At 29.9% G+C, this 21585-nt stretch overlaps 1 protein-coding gene across 7 annotated transcripts in view; it reads left to right on the top strand.

The window, feature by feature from the left end:
• The window catches only part of LOC108909763 (phosphatidate phosphatase LPIN3), a 46889-nt gene that overhangs the window by 2455 nt on the left and 22849 nt on the right, over positions 1–21585 (top strand). For 6 of the 7 annotated variants that reach the window (XR_001964425.1, XR_001964426.2, XM_018714179.2 and 3 more), the window contains exon 2: positions 20047–20496. Coding sequence is in view for 5 of the 7 variants with exons in the window: in XM_018714179.2 (XP_018569695.1) it covers positions 20317–20496 (180 nt within the window). In the remaining 2 variants the exon portion in view is untranslated. Of the gene's footprint in view, positions 1–3159; positions 3179–20046; positions 20497–21585 lie in introns of those variants that run through there. The other variant, XM_018714176.2, reaches the window with a different exon arrangement.

Here is a 21585-nt window from a genome sequence, read left to right as displayed (position 1 = left end):
ATTTATGTTGTTATCAAAAATATCCCATACCTACCTGTTTCAAAATAAAAAAATTTACACTCTTAATTGAAAGTATTGTTTCGATTCATGAAAAGTGTCACTCGTCTATACTAAAGTGCCTTTTGAAATATGAACTTTAGTATGGTGATACACAGGGTGTATAATAATCTGGAAAATCTGGAATTATCAGGGAATTTCACATATCTGGAAATCCCGGGAAAACATCAGAATATTTTTTCTAATTCAAATTGTAATCGGCTTTATTTACAAGATGCGTCACTAGATGTCACGTTGCTGAAAAGTAAATTATCTACGACTCGTATGTACTAATTGTTGGTTTAGAATTATGAATTTGTTTTGCTATTAATATTTCCATATCTTTTTTTAGAATTCTTACTGATTGTGAACCAAATTTAATTATCAGTGCACACAGGGATCTTGGAAACTATTAGACACAGAAAAGCTTAATATCACTGAAAATAATTCAATTTAAAAAATCAACCGCAACTTCGTTACTTCTATAAAAAAAAATATTGCACCTTTCTTTAAATGTAATATAATTTGTTTGATATTACACTAACAATTAGTTTTTTTTTATATAAAATCGAATATGGCATACGAGTCAGAATTGAAATTTTGATTTTAAAATTTGTATTAGAACATTATTTGTGGTTATAAACAGATTTGTTTTATAAAAATGTTGTGTAAAATAATAAATATGTATTGGTACTTTTCTCTTGAGTATTTTCGTGTTCTTTTAATTTATGAACACCCTGTATATCTAATCTAAGATGTTTGTGTGACAGTCTCATTTTTTCGGGGGGCAACTTTTTATAAAGAGTGACATTTTTCGATAAAGTCAAAAATAAAAGAGTTTCTCCTCTTGTCAACCTCATCCGTGGACACACTGTATATACATTATTAAATATTNTAAATCTCTTTCAATTGGTATCAACGTCCCTGTTACAACGCAAAAATAGGTATACATTTTGCCTAAATGAAAATTATAGTTTATAGGTAGGTACATACATTCTTAATATTCCATACTCCATACTTTAAACTATTTATTTTCGTAATTTGGAATACATCCTTAATACTAATAACAATACATACTTAATTTTTTGCTTTCTTTAAAATTGTTTATTAACGATTCCTTTTATATTTTTTAAATAAGTCATTTCAATGAGAAATTCAATTCTCTACAAAATGTTTCCTATGAACTATACCGAAATTTTGATTCGTTTTCGTGCTATATTTAAAAAACTGCAAAAGTGCATTTTCACCCCATCTTCAATTTCAACCCTCTAATTTAATAGCACCCCGCGGTTTTTTCATTTTCAATGACCCTTCGAACAAGTCATGTAATGAAAATCCTTGAATGTCTTATTTCCTTCCTTTTTTTGCCAAAAATTAGAATTAAAACTTTAAGGATGAACGCGACGAAAATCGAAAAATTACCTAAGTTTGAGCAGCCATATATCAGTCAATTTTCATTCAAAAATACTTTACAACCTCTTGTTTTGAAGGAAATTTTATCTACCTTTTTTCTATGAAGTAATGCCTATACCTATCTCTACTTAAAAAAAAAAACTAGAGGCAAATAAGTAAAACAAATCAGAAAATCGAATTTTTTGCTTTTTTTCAAATTGTTTATTAACGATTTTTTTTGGATAAAATTTTCTTTTAATTTTTTAAATAAGCTATTTCCATGGGAAATTCAATTCTATAAATAATTTTTCCTATGAACTACAGCGAAATTTTGCTTCGTTTTCGAGCTACAATTAAAAAACTGAAAGGGAGCATTTTCACCCCTATCTCCAATTTCCACCCTCTAAGTTAATAGCACTCCGCGGTTTTTTCATCTAAAATGACCATTTGAGCGATTCATGTAAAAAAAAACCTTCAACGTCATATAGTTCCTTTTAAAATCCTCTGTTCAATAACCTATACTCCGCGGCCGAAATTATAGAGAGTGACTAATCGCTAGCTTTTGGACTAGTAAGGGGGATGAAGCGTGCCGGGAACGAAAATCCATTGGCGTGTCTGCGTAAAACGCAAAAATATATATAAAATAAAAAAAGATAATAAAACATAACATCTAATATTTTTTACGGTTTGCTATGACCGGCACTTTGATCCATTTTAATTATTACATCATTTTAAAACGTCCCAGTTGTGTTTTTTTAATTTATAAATTTATTATTGTCATGGAATTAGTCACCTCGTCTACGCTTATGCTATGACGTTTCTCAGGACTCGTAAATCAAGTCCGTTTTCACCCAACTAAAAAAGCATTTCCCTATTCCCTACCAAGTGCAAAAGACATAGATCGACGTTCAGTGTAACTCTGTCTATAGACGAGATTCTGTCGATGTGCGTAGCGAGCAGCACAAAGATATATAATATTGAACTGTATAAAAATCATTTTATATTTTATACGCATTACGGTAATAGTGTTTTTATATTATGTCTGAATCACTCTTTATAATTTCGACCGCGGAGTATAAGAGACAAACGCGGATTTACCACAACGGTACAATTCTAAGTACGATTAGAATTTTTTTTATTAATTTCAAATCTGACAAAAGTGAAAGTAGCGAATAAGTATTTCGTTATATGTATGTATACACAATAAGTTTATATTTTTATTACTTAAATATTTTAGTTACTTTCTTGTACTATACCGAGTATCTCGTAAAAAACGGTAAATAACCACGATTTCTGGTTAATTAAATAAAATTTGTGGTATTTCGATTTTAATCATCGTTTCATCAAGACATAATATCCATATTTACTTAAAATTCATGAAAAAGTTAAAAATTATTTAATTTATTTCTACCGAAACAATCAAATAAAACCCTGGCATTTTTAACGTGAACTGTATAGTTCTGCGCACACGAGTTGGTACACTTTTATTTGGCAGGAAGTTATATTATGGCTATAAAATTATTCATCATATAACTCTGGGTAATGTAGGCAGCCAGTTTGTGGAGCTCATTATTTGTTTACATCAATCAATGTGAATAAATAAGTGATAAAACGTTGTTGTTTAGTCTAAAGTTACTATTTGAAAAAATACACTTAAGTGAACTGCTGAACAAACTTGTCTATTATTGTTGGTTCTACGCCTTTACATTGGTCTGAAATGGAGGTGTGACCTGACGTATCAGGAATCAAGGTTGTAAACACATTCTAGAATTTTAATTTCATATTTTTCAAATAGTAAATAAACACAATGTAATAAACATGTTTACTAAAGATTACTACATATTGTTAGTGCTAGATACACTATTTTCAATGTTTATTTCTGATCCATACCAATGAAGCTATTTGTATTGCGTATTTCCCAATTGAACTTTTCGAAGATATACTTTAAAATTAAAAATTAAATGTAAGAACTGTAATTTAATTTAAAAAACTTACGTGTTAACTAGATAAATTTTTGTTTTCTTTTTTTAAATATACTCCATCAGAAAATGCAAATTGCACAGTTACACTGTAAGCGATTTTGGAATTTGTTATTTTTATTGATAATAACACAAAATGTTTTGTGACAAGCAGATCTGATGGAGAGCACGAACGCACAGTGATAAGTTATAATAATGTGAATCGATAATATTCAAGGGCGAAAAACAACATTAAACAGGAGAAATTTAGAACACGTGCCAAAAAATAAATGTCAAAACAAATTGTAAATATTTGTTTAAATAAGCAAAGCGTTTGTTGAGAGCTTATTCTCTAATTTGACGAAATAAAATAATAAATCATAAGCGGGTACATGCATTCTCCAATTTAATATCGATATCGATAATACAGGGTGCCCGGAAACTAAACCGACAAACGAAGACAGCAAATTCTAGGGACGATTTCTTATCGATTTAACATAAATCTTATCGAAAAATGCTTCTTAAGGGATGTAGGACTCTGAATATGACCTTTTGACATTACGGTTCACCCTAGTCACTCAGGACAAAAGTAGGTACCTCTTTAATCTAGAATAGAATCTTTAAATTAGAATAATTAAAAATACAAAAATGTAGAAGATGAAAAATTATAATTAAAAATACCGGTTGACCCTCCCAAATGTGAAGTCTATAGTTACAATTAAAAGATGTTTACATCAAGTAGCGATCCGTATAAAAGTTAACACATAACCTAAATTTGATCCTTCTAAAATCTAGATAAACAGTGATCTGGACAATTAAAAAAAACAATGTCAGGCTCATTTTGAAAGAGGCCTACCTCCCTTAGGAAGCATTTTTGGATAAGACGATTTATGTTAAATCAATATGAAAATCATCCCTAAAATTTGCTGTCTTCGTTTGTCATTTTAGTTTCCGGACACCCTGTATAAAAAATATTTCAAATAAAAGTTGCATTAAATCAGTTTGTTCACATTTTAAAATTATTTTTCATTGTATAGGATGTTGCATTTCTTAATTTTTAAACGCAATACCCGGTAAAATTTTTTGAGTTTGAATTTTGGACTGCAAACAAGTCTTAAGTGCATCATTTTTTAACGTAAATAGCTAACAAAAAAAAGAAACTTTGAACAACTCGTAAACTTTAAGACATAGACCCCAATATACCTTAATAAAATCGAAAGGAAACTAAATTTTGCATTTGTCAAACGGATTTGTAATATAACGAAAATTGTTTAGAAAATCGTGTTATCCATGCTGCAAAGCTTAGAATCTTTAAGGTCGGCAATTATTCTTTTTCTGTTCGAAGTAACGCAGAAAGATTTTTTCATGCTTGAACGAATGGTGAAATGGCATTTCGGAAGTGTTTGATATTTTTGAGGATGTAATCGTCAATTTAAAAGAAATATCAAGTCCACAGTAGATTTTAAAATACTATAAGAAATTAAAATACGCAATACGCCAAAGGAAATCGAACACCTTGTATAATTGAAAAAAAAATTAATTTAAAATATAGAGAAATTTACTTGGTGTAGACTTATGTGAGATAATTGTAAGAATTTTGTAATTGCATACTGTATTACATGCCCATTATATGCAAACATAATTTTAGTATTAAAATCATAATGTTTTTTTCATTTTTATGTAAATACGAAGGAAATAATTATCAGTAGAATATGAATTTAGTGTACTGATATAATGAAGAAAAAACTTTTAATAGTCATCATTCCATAGTTTCTTTATATCTTGTAAACATAGGTTTAACATAAACATGTTTATCTTGACTGACAAGTTACATTATAGAACATATTACGAAAAAACAAAATGCGTTACAAATCGGGTCAGTAGTCAGTACTGATGATCGGTTGGGCAATTTTTTTTATGCTAATTTTAATAAACTGATCGAGTAGTAGTTGAAAGAACGTAAAAAAATATAGGTAGTAATTTTCTCTCTAGCGATTTATATGATACACACAAGGCGTTAATAAAACTTGTCATCGACGTATATTTTCCAAACCAAACAAATATTAAAACATTCTGATCCTATAAAAGAAAATATTTATGCAAAAATATACTAATATCTACACAAAAATTACTTAATAGTTTTAATAAAAGACAAAAATATGTGAAAAAAATATATTCATAATTTGTAAGGTGAATCATCCTAAGTTGTTATTAACTTCAAGTATACAACTTGTAATTTTGTTTGTAATATATTGTTACAATCTATTTTAGAATTTAAAAGTTTATGTAAAAAGTTCTATATCTTTCCGCAGAGCCCGAATAGATCATAGCCAGGTTATTTAAGGTACATCATATTTGTACGATATACAGTAGTGTTATAATTAAAAAGTCGACGTCAGTTCCGTTCCGATGACTAATTAAAGATAAATTTTTCGTCACTAAGTGAAAACTACAAATTAAATAGATCGTTCCCATTCCTGCTCTTTTAAAACGTCACTCTGCAACCGTGGCCAAAATTATGTTCGACCCTAACTTGGTAATTGGGAAAATTTTTGTGTATGTCCCGCATTGCATGAATCGCAAATCGCAACATAAATATTCCCAGTAACCATATGAATTAAATTCGTACGCTACATTATTGTAGAATTCGTTACAAGTCACTGAAAATTAGGTTAAAAATACAATTATAAATAAGATTTAATGTTGGAGCTACATTCTACAAGAAATATAATGTAGTTGTTATGACAAATTGTATTATGTTATTCTGATTTTCCATACTATGGGGTATTATAAACGCTTTCTTGATTACGTTAATAACAATTTCTTTTCAACTTAATTTAATAGCTACGAAATAATAGATGGCTGTTGCAGATCTTTATTCTTCAAGACAATTTGTGAAAAAAATATTTCAATTGTACTTATTAGACATAATTCATTGTAATAGTATCCTATTTTATTTAATAATTTTTTTATTTATCTGTATGCTCATAAACTCGCCTCATTCATTTCACAAGTTGCATGGAATTTGCAGGCAAGTTACGTCGGTTTTCGTAGACGTAGAAGCTCCAAAAATAATGCTAAAATGGGATTATCTATTTTAGTAGCCAAAAATCGAGCTGAAGCGAGTTAAGTCACTTTGTATCGTTGCCAAAAATAATCACTTTTTGTATTTTTTATAAATAAATATTACGAATTACGAAAAGATGAGAGCAAATCTTAGTATGAGGATATAATTTAATATATAGGATAATTCAAATTTTTTTGAGAATTTTCTTGTTAGCAAAAATTAGTAAACTTTCCAAATAATGTAAGTTTTTAATTTCAACGAATTAATAAATTATGTATAGCTAGTAGGTACCTAATACAAAACAGAATTATATAGTATATTTCAATATGTATTTATTTTCTTATGTAAATAAACTAATTTTAATATGATCAGATTCCAAATAAGTGCATACATTAAATTTATATCAACAAACATTATTAAAACAGAATCCTTATTGGCACTTTAAGTGTCATTAAAATTATCTATTTCATTGTACACTAGAATGTATCTAAAATATCACGTACGAGACTTCCTGGGTGTTTGAATCAGGTATTGATTATTTAAATTACGCCTTTTGACATGTGTGACAAAGTTGCGATGACACGGTAGTAAAAATGAAAATTTGCTGTAAATTTAAGTTAATGATTGATACTTAAAAAAGGATTCACATCTTTCCTGTAGAAATATTTAGTGTTTTATTTAAGAATAATTTATAAAAAATTATGGTATGGTAATATTTAGCAATTATTTTAAAAACCCTGAACTCTGTAAATGTTTCTCCTTCTGCTCTTTTGCTTACAGTAGACACCTAAATTTTTATTGTTCGTTGACCTATACAGTATTGTAACATCTGCAAAAACGTGAACTATTATAATATAGACACAATTCTTCGTTATATTATTGTTTGATTTCATTTGTTTCAATATTATACATACAGGGTGGTGCAACCAAGATGGGGTGGAAGATTACGCCTGACCGACGAGGAATTATGAAATAATTTTTTGGGTGCACACAAAAGTCCGTGGCAAACCAAACATATGTTTTTTTTTTCAATGGAACACCCTGTATTTGAATCCTAAAATGAATTCTACCCATTACTACGATGTTTTTGATATAATAGTTGATGAGTCTAAAGTTTATAGTTTTAGAGAAAATGGCGTTTAAACTTGAAAAACTACCCCCAAATCAATCAAATTCCTCCCCATCCAAAAAGGTTGTCAAAAAACAAAACCTAGTACAATATGTGCCATATCCTTGGGTATAATAATGAATCTTGACTGGTTCAAAAATCACTGACTAGTATACAGGGTGATGGAGCTTGACTATTTCACTCGAAAGTCATTTTTTTTTTAATGGAACGCCCTAAATTTTATTTGCCCATGTTAAAGGCAATAAAACCAGCTTTCAAAAAATATGGCACATGATACCCTTCAATAAAATACTTTCTTAGGAAATCATCGGAAAACTTTGATTTTTCAAAGAACTGAAACAAACTGTGAAATAACGACCAAAACTTCAACATTTAGTAACAGGGCTATGATGTCAGTAAACTGTAGCTTCTCATTTTTTTGTTGAACTGATTTTAAAAGAAAGGAAGGGTTACATTCACAAAATATACAGTATAGCCCAGTCATTATAGACATGAAACAGCCTGTTTCGGGAAAAAAATACTATTAGAAGTTTCTCTGCGGAATATTGTTCGGAAACCTGTTATAAATAAAATATATAAAAATCAACTCGAGGCTAGTTGGGAAACTTTGTTTTAACAGTGGTTAAAGTTATGGAAAAGTGTTTTTTTGACTCACGTAAAAAAACTATTATTCATAGCGAAAAAAAGTTTATACAAAAAAGGTAGGTATTAAATAAGCCTATAAAATGAGAAAAGTCCGATTAAATTCCGATAATTTGTTTATGCACAAGAGCTCAAAAATGGTCGAAAATGGCCGTTTTTTTCAATTGCTAATAATTAATGCAATTTTCATCGCAGACACTTGTAATTCAGGATTTTTGAGGCTTTTTACACCCTTAATAAGTGGTAAAAATTTCAGCTCGAAAGCTTCATTGGTTTGGCGTTGGCGGAATTTGTTATCTAAGAAGATGCTATTTTCAATTCATTTTTCCCAAGCTCACAGGCGTTGTAGGGTTTCGATCATTAGTTGTTTTTGTACCTAAATAGTTGTATTGACATAGGCATTTACTGAGAATTTAGTTTTTCAAATTTAATTTGTTTAAAATTGACTGAAAAAATGTTAATATTTATTAAATTGTTAAGATAGGTAATTATTATAAAATAAAATAGTAACCTCTTTACTTTAGTTTTCTTCGAATTTAAAAAAAAATCGTTGTTGTAAGTTGATTAGAAGCTGAGATAATTTTTTTTATTTATTTAATCGCAGTGACCTTAATTATTAATATTAAGAGCCGAAATTTGGAGAGAGTATACATTAAGAGCTATATTTTCATGTCCTACATTAACATTAAGGTGAATTCAACTATTTAATTTCGAAAAAGAAGATAGCGGCGATGCGTTCTATTACTTGGTCTAGCGAACGAGTGGGGAAGGCGAGGCTTAGCATGCGCGCTTAACGATGTAATAAATATTAACATTTTTTCAGTCATTTTTAAACAAATTAAATTTGAAAAATTAAATTATCAGTAAATGCATATGTCAATACAACTATTTAGGTACAAAAACAACTAATGATCGAAACCCTACAACGCCTGTGAGCTTGGGAAAAATGAATTGAAAATAGCATCTTCTTAGATAACAAATTCCGCCAACGCCAAGCTAATGAAGTTTTTGGGCTGAAATTTTTACCACTTATTAAGGGTGCAAAAAGCTTCAAAAATCCTGAATTACAAGTGTCTGCGATGAAAATTGCATTAATTATTAGCAATTGAAAAAAGCGGAAAATTTCGACCATTTTTGAGCTCTTGCGCATAAACAAATTATCGGAATTTATTGGGACTTGTCTTATTTTACAGATTTATTTAATACCTACCTTTTTTGTATAAACCGTTTTTCTCTATGAATAACAGTTTTTTACGCGAGTCAAAAAAACACTTCCATAATTTTGACCATTGTTTTAACAAAGTTTCTCGACTAGTCTCGAGTTGATTTTTTGATATTTTGTTTATAACCCGTTTCTGAACAATATTCGGCAGAGAAACTTCTAATAGTATTTTTTTCCCGAAAAAAAGCTATAATGACTGGACTAGTAGTTAATAAATCAATAACAAATAAAGAAAATCAATACCAATATTACTATTTACTACTTTAGATGGGGGAGGAATTTGATTGATTTGGGGGTAGTTTTTCAAGTTTAAGCGCCATTTTCTCTAAAACTATAAACTTTAGACTCATCAACCATCATCTCAAAAACATCGTAGTAATGGGTAGAATTCATTTTAGGATTCAAATACAGGGTGTTCCATTTAAAAAAACATATGTTTGGTATGCCACGGACTTTTGTGTGCACCCTGTATAATGAAAATATTTTTAGAATATGGATCTCGTAACTATGCACCTGGTGACAAAAAATTATTTCATCATTCCTCGTCGTTCAGGCGTAATCTTCCACCCCATCTTGGGGCCGTTTCAATTAATTTTAAAATACATACTTATGAAATTCATGAAAGTAGAAGCAGTAAACAGTTTTATTCTGTATTTATCTGTAGTTTAATCAAGATAATAAAAAAAAATAAATATATCATATGTCATATTTTAAAGTATAAGTTTAAGGTCATTGTATGCTTTTTTCCGGGTAATATTTATGGCTAGGCAAAAATTGTTCCATAAAACAACCTTTAGCGGATCCTTTTGGCATTCAATTTTTTTTTTTCACAGGTCACAAAATACTAAAACACATATAGGAAAAACTAGAATTATGCCACAATTAAATTAAATTATTTCAAACAGTATTTTTTTCAAATTGTTAGCTTAATTATTCATAAAATATTTAGGTTCTGTTTATCAATTGTTTAGGCATTTTCACTGATTTACTTGTGAAATTTAATCAAATATGTTTCTTTTCAAATATCCCCTTTGTAAATCATTGTCTATGATTCACTAATTTTATTTTTATCATGTTTACTTGAACTTCGGTCTACCGGTCATAGGTCTGAATACTAAGGTACAACGAAGGTATTTGTTAATCTGGTAATCAGGTAATTTTTTTTACCTTTGAATGTTCACTGTACATAATGTCAAAAAGTACGTTCGAAGCTATATTATCTATATGACAAAGAGAAAATACATACTATTTTACTTTATTTGAAAAGATCATTTATAAATAGGAAATATAAATATTTTTAATCTAATTTAAGTTTTCATTAGAGAAGTAAGGAACACTGATTGAAGCCTTTGTTTTTTTTTCATAATAATGGATATGAATCTAATTTATAACAGGCGCGTCCTGAGACTAATTTTTCAAGGCTATCGTCCACGGTTCAGTTATTCAAGAACATTAACACTAAACTATCATTGAGAAAGGAAAAATTTACAAGACTACATGGATAAATACCTACATATGTACAGATTCTTTAATTTCGTACAATGAAAACTTGCTACATATCATAAGAATACATCTCTATAAAGCAGTTATAGACTTACTATAATTATTTAGGTAAGTATTATAGACTCTATAATACTTACCTATAATTTTATGTTTCATTTAAGTTAAGGATATTTTTAAATTTGATGCACCACATATAAATGCTAATAAAATTTAATAGATATTAATTAACACTTTCAGTAAGCGTTTTCTTGTTAATTGGTAGATAGTTGTTACATATTTGTTTTAAAAATGATAAAATGTTACACTCGAATTAGTGATATTACATAGCTGGAACATAAAATCGACAGTAATTTTTAAAATCTTTTTATTTTATGGAATATCTTTTTTATTGTGACAGAATAGTAAAAAATTTGCAGTTATTCTGGAAAAAAGAATACTGATATTTTCCTTTAATTTCACAACGTTTGACAACATATTAACATCTTGTTCTACACTTCATTCATCCAGTAGTCTACACTGTTTCAAAATAAATATAAAATGAGTAATTATAATTAACTGATAATTTTTACTGTCTCCATTTTGTTTGATTATACAATGAAAACATTTTAATTTATTGTGCAGTAAATCAATATCGCACAAATTTACAACGTAATACAGCGTTAAACGTAAGATATTGCGTTACTTGCGATAGAAATAGTAGTTGAATGTTGCCATAAACGCCTTTGTAGTACTTAAAACATAAATTATTGTTAATTGTGAATAATATCTGTTAGTTCACGATATTTCATTTATTGAAAACAGCGGTAAATTTTCATACTCGAATGTTTTATTGACACTTAGATAGAAAGAAAGAATAATAGAAAGAAAGAAAGTTTATTTGATCATGTTACATATATGCATATACATTTATGGCAAGTCAAAGGTACAAATGTGAATACAGTCATACATATAAATGTGTATAAGACAAAGAAAATATAGTATATCAAACATAACATATAGAGTACATCATCACAAACAAGCCGAAACAATCTAACTTCACACGAAGCGACGTATAACAGCAATTATTTATAGTCTGTATTAAGAAAATCGTGTATTGTATAGAAACAGTATTGACTTAGATGCCTCCTAATTACAGTTTTAAAACAACTCAGATTTAACGATTTAACAGTAGTTGGCAGTTTATTATAAAGCCCAACGTTAAGAGAATTTGATTTTAACCTTGTAAGTCGGAAGCGGTCCGTTCTAATTGCATTAGAGTTTCTTGTGTTATATATGTGAATGTCTGACTGAAGACAAAAACTATTTATATTTTTGTGTATTTCAATTAAAGTGTAATATATGTATAGGCAGGGTAATGGCAAGATCCCAAAATTAATGAAATGTGGTTGACAATGTTCTCTGCCGCTCAGACCTGCTAGTACTCTAATCGCTTTTTTTTTGTAAAGAAAAAATCTTATTCGACTGGCTAGAATTACCCCACAAAATCACCGCATAGCACAGACGAGAATGAAAAAATGCAAAATACGAAGAAATCAAAGTCTCAAGTCTAACCACAGATTTCAATTGGCGTAGTAAAAAAATAGTACTTGGGAGTGCCTTCAAAAGATATCCAACATGCCCTGCCCAATTTAAACCATCATNAGTATTTATAATTTTGTTAATTCCAATAACCCGATTTACAAATTTTCCATTAACATATCTAATTAAAAAATCCGTGGTTGGTGGTGTATTCTGGTCGCAAAGTATAGTTTTTCCAGTATAATTCAATACGGGCAAAATTGGAAATGATGAATTTTCTTTGAGTGTGTGAATCTTGGATTTTCACAGCAATAATTGAATCCTTATCCTTAATATAATCTATTGTTAAAATTAATAGTTCACTTCTTCTACATTCCTCGTATGCCAAATATTAAAATAACCTGAAACAATGTAAGTACTTTATCAACAAATCTATAATAATACTATTGAATTAGTATGACTTACTTTCAAGCCTCTCGTAAGAATTGTCAATCTTTGCTTTTGTTAAAACTTTTGACTTTTATGGACGATATGCTACATATTTATTTTTTAAATACGGAATTATTTTGGAATATTTCTCTATACCTATCTATATTTTGTTTGACGTTTAGTATTCTCTTCAGCATTAAATATATATAGACCATACTGTTGTCGGCTGTACTTTTACGTGTATATTAAAATTTGCCAACATCACACTTTCAGACACATTTTTTAATTTCTATACCTGTTTTACATTGACAATTTATTGATGAATTAATTCTTGAAGTCGCTATCAAGAAATTGGACAAAGTGTAATGCACCAAATCTGCTGTCAAATAACTTCATGAATTTATTCATCAAGTTCTTGACGAATTAGAGCATGTTCTAATTTTCGTCAATTTCTTCGTGAAGTTCGGAAGTACCAACCCAACAGATTTCCAGCCTCAGATCACTAATGAGGTTATGTTATTGGAATATGTAAATAATTGTGTGGCGTCGTACTAGTTTTGCATTGTTTTCACTGATTTGTTACTTACAAAAACTAATATTTAGGTATATATGTATCAAAACGGTACCGCAGTGTATCACTACAATTATCAGTGGAAAGGTGACATTTTTGAAATTTATTTGTTTCTTTGATTTGTTGGTAGAGCTAATTCATGTGTCCAAAAACTTGACAAAGTCTGTAGCAGTGTAAAACCACACTGTTTACCAATAAATTTGTGAATTAATTCATTAAGAACTTCGTCAATTTATTCATGAATAAATTGTCAATGTAAAACAGCTATTAGAATCACATCATTCCAAGAAGTCTTTATAAGCAGATTCATATTGCCTGATTGATGTGCTGGAAATAAGTCCAGAAATTGCACTTTTCGCTGCTTCAGACACTTCACATGGAGGTCTTCATCACTTTCTGACAATACGTTTTATGTTTTTATTCAATTCCAATGATGAAATAATTGACTGCCCCCAACACAGGATTTTAAAAAACGTATGTTTTCTTAATAGAATTGTTGATTGTTTATTAAATTGTAAATGATATGTGAAATCAATTAATTGTAAATGTTAATTTTTACATTTTTAGTAATTTTTGAACTGTGTGATACAGTTTCCGAAAAAATGTTGTTTGATACTCTACTAAATTCTTTGCATTCTCGAATGCAATCTATCATCAAAAATAACTATGTAGGTATAAGGCCATATTACATGGTTATTCGAAAATCTCTCTGAAAAATCACAATATGGACGTGAATATTAAGGTGCTGTTCAATATTTCAGTACTTTATTATGAATATAAAGGTCACATACTATACATATGTTCCTGACCGGAATAAATAACGATTATGTCATTGTCGTTAAGTGTTTGCTTTTCAAAACCCACATCAATTTGTTAAGTTGTAAATGTTTCAATACCTTCTTGTACAGGTCATTATTAATTTTCCTTTCTTTGTCTTCGATTATTCTATATAGAAGGAAATAACAGATTTAAGTTATTGATTTATCGATTGGTGCAGTTTTATAACTATAATGCCAGTTTCAACTATTCTGCAGTTAATTTATCATATTCCTCTATTAATTTTAAAGACAATATAGTTTTGACAATGAATTTACAGCTAAAACGACAAATTATTTACAATAAATTTCTGATAATAGTTAGATGTTAGATTTTTAAGTAGACAGCTAACATTTACTTAATAAATTCAGTGAGTAAATATTTATTACTGGTTATCATTATTTGCTTGTAATCCACTCCTATATAAATTAATAAAAACATATTCGATCTAAAGCCGTAAATATTTGGCAGAATATATAAAATTGTTTTAAAACTTCATCGTTAATTAAATGAAGCGCGTTTAGTCGCTCTAACATAAGAAAAAGAGGAATTCTTTGAATGTGGAGAATGATAAATGACAAATATTAAACCCCCTTTTTTAGGTGTCAAAATATAAATAAAATCATTCAAATTTGATATAATACATCGTAAAATTTAATACAAATTTGGAACACTTATTCTTCAATATTTCATTTAGTACATAAATGATAATTGAGTTGATAAAAATCACTTAAATTTTATAAATGTCAAAATTATGTTTTGTATAAAGGCATTTTATAGCCTAATAAAAACATCCATAATGAAATAAATGGTACCTGTATATTAGTACTTAGAAATACTTACCGTAATACATTTTTTAGTTTCTGAAATTTATTTGCAGTATCTACTTATTTTCTAAAGCTGTTTATATGTATTGAAAATGAAGTGTTTTGACCTCGTGCAAATTTTTTCTTATACTGATGTCAAACATCGATTAATGGGCACAATTAAAAAATCACAAAGATTGTGTAATTCTGTTGCTCAGTGTAAAATTACGCAATTGATCTCTTATGTAGACTTTCTCTTATAGAATTCTACTTCTCTCTGGGTGTCTGTTAAACAGATCTGTGTGAATTTTTTAAATACCAAAACTGGAACAATGAACTTGATACGGTATGTACAATGCTGATAATATTATCAAGTAGTCGAGTGCATTTTGGAAAACAAATAACAATAGATTTATATTTATTTATTGTTTAACTGTTTAATATTTTCTATTAAAAAATATGTAAGCATGTAGGAGGTGAAATAAAATATCACATACATACCTACATAATTTTAGGTGATTTGAACACTAATAATAGGTTTGTTTGTAGTTATTCTTTATATACAGGGTGAAACGTAATTAAATGTACAAAATTTACTCACAGCTTCTGACGAAAACAAAGCAATTAACCCTAATACGGCTCAGTATCAAAAAGCTTCTTTAATATTAAGGATCTTCAAAATAATTTTGTAATTATACTTTAATTAATACGTAGGAACTTAGAAATGTTGTTCGTTCAGAAAATGAATTTCAGGCACTTACCCTCTATTGCTTACGTAGAATGTAATCCAGTGGCTGGCTATACAGGGTGATACTGAAGTTGAGAGAAACAAAAGGAAACACCAAAACTTCCAGGAAGGGTTTTAATAACAATAAACAAAACAAACAAACAAAATAATGACACAACGGCTCGAACAACATTATTAATTTATTTATTTACACGCGACAGCGTACCGAGATTCGACACCTCGCTTCGACACGCCCATTTCTTGGGTCCAGAAGTTTTTGTTCATATCTTATTAGCGGGAACCTGAATATCGAGACGCTTTGGTATAACTATACTATGTTAATAATTACCTAATTGCCCGGACATTTATATAAATGTGACTAACTGAACTTACAAGTAACCCTAGCCTTCCTTTAGTGATTCCGTGTAGCAATACGGGACGGATTAGTCAATCTCATTTAATATATTCTTAATAGCTTGGAAAATCCGCCTAAAAACCAGCTATTTGATCTATTAATCTCCAATTATTATCAATTTAACAATTTGATTTAATTCTAATTTGGATCCTCTACGCTCTTCTCGTGGTTTCGCGTGTTATTAAAAATATGGGTTTCTTTGTTCTGTCCCAGCATAGGCTTGCGCCTCCCGGGCGCGACGGTCTAAGTGAACTTGTTAAAAAATATTGCTAAATTTCTCCGAAGGACGAAGCTAAACCTACTTGAGTGCCCTTAACTTTCGATAATTTGTGTTGACTGAAATATTTTACTTTTTGGCCCATTCGTTCCGAGAACTAATAAATAAATTATTACGCGTCCCGGCTTTTGTTACATACTCAATAATTATGTGGGGTGCAAATATGTTTGTAGTACTGTACCTACGCCATTTTCTGTATGTTCAACAGCCGTGCAAATTTCAGTAAACGTAAGATATACGAGGTAAAAATATGCTGTTTTTCCTTATTTTGAATGTATTGTCAATTGTCTCATCCCTGAAGAAAATTTATATAACTGGTACAGTGAGCAGTGAAGAGATATTGTTTCTAACTTACTTAGATTTTCTAAAATACTGGACAAAAATGTGCGCATATAGACGCCTCTCTTAAGAAGTGACAGAGCCAATTTAAAATAAATAAATAAAAAAATATTTATTTGAAGATAGCGAAAGTTTTTAAGGAAGTATTTTGGTTCCGAGGTATATTTGATTTGCTTTGTTTTGATCATAAGAAATTATGATTAAATTTTTACAACTAATAGTTACTCACCCTGTATATATTTTACTGTTTGTATCATATATTTTAAACATTGTTTTCATACGAGTTGCCAAAATGGTGTACAATTTAACTCGACCAATGTCAAACATTTTCTCAAAAAGAAATTATAATCTGCTTTCAAGGTTTCGCATAATTTACGATTTCACATATGTATGGATTGTCTGATTTGCCGTTTTTCTCTTGTCCCTGTAAATATATTTATATATCTACGTTGTTGATTCGCCAAATTTACTGCATATTTATGCAAAGATAAGACCACACTGCCAAATAACTCGTGGATTTCCTTTGTAATGCACGTGGCTTCATATTTATATTTTGACCATTAAAAGGGGGTACTCAAAGCTTGTTATGAAAATAAAGAAAATATCTCTGTATTATCTCTAGAAATCAGAACTTTAATAAGTAGTTAAATATTTTATGCATTTTTAAATCATAAGTGCTACTCTGTCCAAAATGTAAAAGAAGGTAAATCAAAATACGCAAAAAAACGGAATTGTTTCAGATATTCTCAGCAACCTCTAAACTTTAGGTAAAAAATAAGCCTATGTTTACCATGGACTGGCGAAAAATAAATCAAAAAATCCCACAAGTTTATAATAATAAAAGTGGAATAAAATACATTTTTTTTGAAGATATGTAACTTTAAGTAAGTAAGCAGAATAATTCAACTAAAGTTATTTCATCTAAATAGGTTTATTTTCATAAGGAAGCTATACAATTATGACTCATTCGCTTCCGCAAATTCTGTAAGAGGAATTCCAAAATTAAAAAAAGGAATATGTAAGAACTAACCTATAAATGATTTTCTGGAGGTGTAAAGAATATATATGCCTATGTATTTAATAGTAATAATATAATTCAAAAATTTTTAAAAACCTACAGAGAATATTTTTACAAAAAAGAAACAAACTTGGCCAAAATATTGTAGTTACAAAAATATACATATTTATATACTTTCGAATTCTTCAGAAGGAATCAATTCCCTATGAAGAAACTTTGTATTCCGGAGAAAAAACATCAATCAAGATGACATCTTTCTCTGTGGATAATCATACTTATTATGTTCAAAATATATTTTAAATACAGAACTTCTGCATTTCTATAATTTTTAGTATTTTTTTTTAAATTGCGGAAGTACGCCGTCATTCCTTCCGTCTAGATCGAATTAAAAAGACGAAAAGCTCTCATGTACTTTTGGATGGCACATACTTGTCTCCTATGCGAATGAATTAAATATGAAACCTCAACTTTCACTCCTGTCTTGATTGGCACTGACTTAAAATCGCCTCATGGACAATTCTGTATGCTTGGGGCTTTTTGCGTCACCTGATAATCGTACGATTATTATGATTGTTGTGATGTTTGAAAGTGTGTCGACACGTGTAGCAGTATAACGATGTTTTGTTTTGCAAATTGAATAATAGAGTAACATACGCAGTAAATTTTAGAAACAAGTTAAGTTTCTTTTTGTAAAAAATATGTAAAACGCATTATTTATGTTATCAATATCATACGTACACAGACACACATTATGAAGAGTGATTGAATTTGAAATAAATTGTGTTTTGAAAATATACTCGTATAATTTTTTTTTGCAATGGTGCGTCCATAATAATATGAATTTTAAGTCTATATACTGAAAGAACGTGGAAGACATACATATTGTCATGTTACCGAAAGATTGAGCTTATCCAACCAGTAAGAAAATCGAGATAGTTCGAGCTGGTACCTATGGAAATAAAAGATTGGGCATTGGCTTATTGAGCGATAGGACCCCACGTTAGGCGACATGTTGCGGAATAGCTAGTTTAGGCTCTGTAACTAGCTGCAGATCTCAATTAGTTCCTTGGATTTGCCAAATCTTATCATCCTTCAGCACGTTGTAGTTGGCGTCAGGATAATGATCCACGCTCTAATTTAATTCCGGGGACGCACTTGGGCACTTCACTTCCTTTTGGAGTTCAAGTTTTAAGGTTTTAACTGGCCCTGTTTTTTGCACCGAATTTAAGGAGCACTTTATTTTGTAATAGTTATTTGCTGCCTCCGTAAAGCGCCTCTAAACTTTTTGAAGCTTATTTTCACTTTAGTTTTAAAGCTGTTGTTTTTGGAATTTTAAGAGCTGTGTACTATTTGAGCCGTAGATAGGACTAACGACTAATCTAGGCAGGCAGATTGAAGAGTTTTGTCAGCTTTAAACTCGTTTGGCTATTTTTTCTGCCTGACAATAGATATCGTTATAGATATTTGCATATAGAATAGAAAAATTTTTGAAAAGTGCTATTGACGGTCCTCGTCAACGTCGACTATCATTGACAGGGCGTTTTGTGGCTGGTTAGAGCGATTTTGAGCGCGACGACGGGATTTTGGAAATATAGGTGAAATTTCCAATTTTCCCGTCGCGCGTTCTGCGTCACCGCACTGGGACTCTAAGGACATCGGTCCTTTGGGACATCGTCCTCGACTCCTCGTCTTCAGCTACGATCAATTTGGTTTGAGACGGTTTTTTCCAGCTTCGTGGTCCCTAATGGAAAGTGTTGTGAAATTGGATGTATTTCCATTTTCAATCGACCCATTGCTTTGAAAAATGCATGTAAATTAATCAAGTTGTGTTAAAAAATGCAATGAATGATTATTAAGGAATGCATAAAAAATTACTGTTAGAAGTTTCCCTAGTGCAGTAGGCGGTAGCGACTGATTTATTTATTTATATCCTCAGGTCATTAAAAAGTTTATTGCCATGTTTTAAACACGCGAATCAACGTCAACAAAATGTCATTTAAAAGACATTTGCCAACAAGTATTTGTAAACAATCGTCTTTATCTGAGAGCGTCAGTAACAGTTATATCAGAAATTTGATTACATCAAGGAATTGAGTTATCTCGTTGCGAAAATAAACATTATAATAAACCGCCTCACACATGGGCATCACAACAATAACATTTTCTGTTTTTTTGTTTCAGGTACACAGCGCTACACGCGCTCTGGATAAAAAACGTCGTATAAAAATAGTCGCTTCGAAATTTCGCGTTACCATTCACAAGTGAAACATCGTTTAGATAACACGACGGTTGACTGTTCTGTGATATTATTGTTTTATAAATTGGACTTGAACTTTACATGGGAACCTTGAACGGTCGGTTTTGTGCTAGTTATGGCAGTGTAGTCGATGCAAGGAAAAACATAAACTGAGTTTTTCTATTCGGCTCGAGTGGTGTAATAATTTGAACAAGATGCACGGTATGATGAAGTTTTTCTCGAACTTCAAGGAGTTCTACAATGACATCAATGGTGCAACCCTCACCGGTGCCATAGACGTAATCGTGGTGGAACAACCTGATGGCTCCTACAACTGTTCCCCCTTTCACGTCAGATTTGGGAAACTGGGAGTACTCAGGAGCAGAGAGAAAGTGGTGAGTTTAGGCTTTATCCCTGCAGGGAACATTGTGTTAGTACTGTAAATAATTAGAAATGACCGTTGAGCCGTTTAACAATGGGTCAAAGCTTATATGGACAACAATACATAAAAGCAAATCAGTAGTTAACAAATGCCTAGTTTCTTAAATGGAATACCAAGGTTATTCAAATACAAATATTGTGAAAGAAATTAGCAAAATTATTTTTTATATTGGAGCAAATAATAAGTTTGATTTTATTGGTTTTAACTGGTGGTAATAAATTGAGACAGCTTAATTGAACATTCGCCCTTCGTATTTATAAAATTCGAATTTTATATATTAGAAATAATTAATGATCAATATAATACCTACTGTTACCGTGTATCTAATTTAATAGTTTCAGAATATTTTTTTTAAGCGCAAGAGCGAAAATTCATTTTTATTTATGTTGTATTTTTCAGACTTTGTTCTAAAATTCAGTGCAATTAAATATCCAGGCAAAATAATAATTAGTTTACAATATAAGTATGTTTTTAATAAAATAGTTTATTTTCTTTAGACCTGTTATTTTGAATCTATAAAAACTGAATAAATAGGTATGAGAATATATGTTTAAACTTCGATTTATAATATAGAGTTATCAGCAAACAAACATTAATCATTATTTATTAATCCATCTTTAATGAATATTTTTATTTTTTCTACTTGGAAGATAAAGGTCGATTCATCTATTTGGCTCTGAGGTTGTACACTCACAATTCATTCATGCTAAAAAAATTGGACAATATATGCACTGGATGCTCAAGTAACTCACATTCTAGTTTTAATTGTGTCAAGAGGTAGACATTCGAGACTAAAACAACATTTCACATTTTCAATAAAATTTCGTCAGACCCGACAAGAATAAATACTACATTTCGAGTGGCTATCGTGCCACTGAAAAAATGTAGTGTTTGCTTAAAGTAGTATTTAAATTATTAATGTTAAAGTGTACAAGTAATTGGACTGTAATATAAAGTGTAGGAAAATGTTGCAACATATGGGTACGCTTTATTTAAACGATCAGATGTACAATGTTTCAAGCCAAACATTTTTGAGGAACAA

This window comes from Anoplophora glabripennis, unplaced genomic scaffold (assembly GCF_000390285.2).
Source record: "Anoplophora glabripennis isolate ALB-LARVAE unplaced genomic scaffold, Agla_2.0 scaffold492, whole genome shotgun sequence".
In the NCBI taxonomy this organism is placed as follows: domain Eukaryota; kingdom Metazoa; phylum Arthropoda; class Insecta; order Coleoptera; family Cerambycidae; genus Anoplophora; species Anoplophora glabripennis.
The sequence above is the reverse complement of the archived record's forward strand: the minus strand, read 5'-3'. Positions and strand labels throughout refer to the sequence as shown.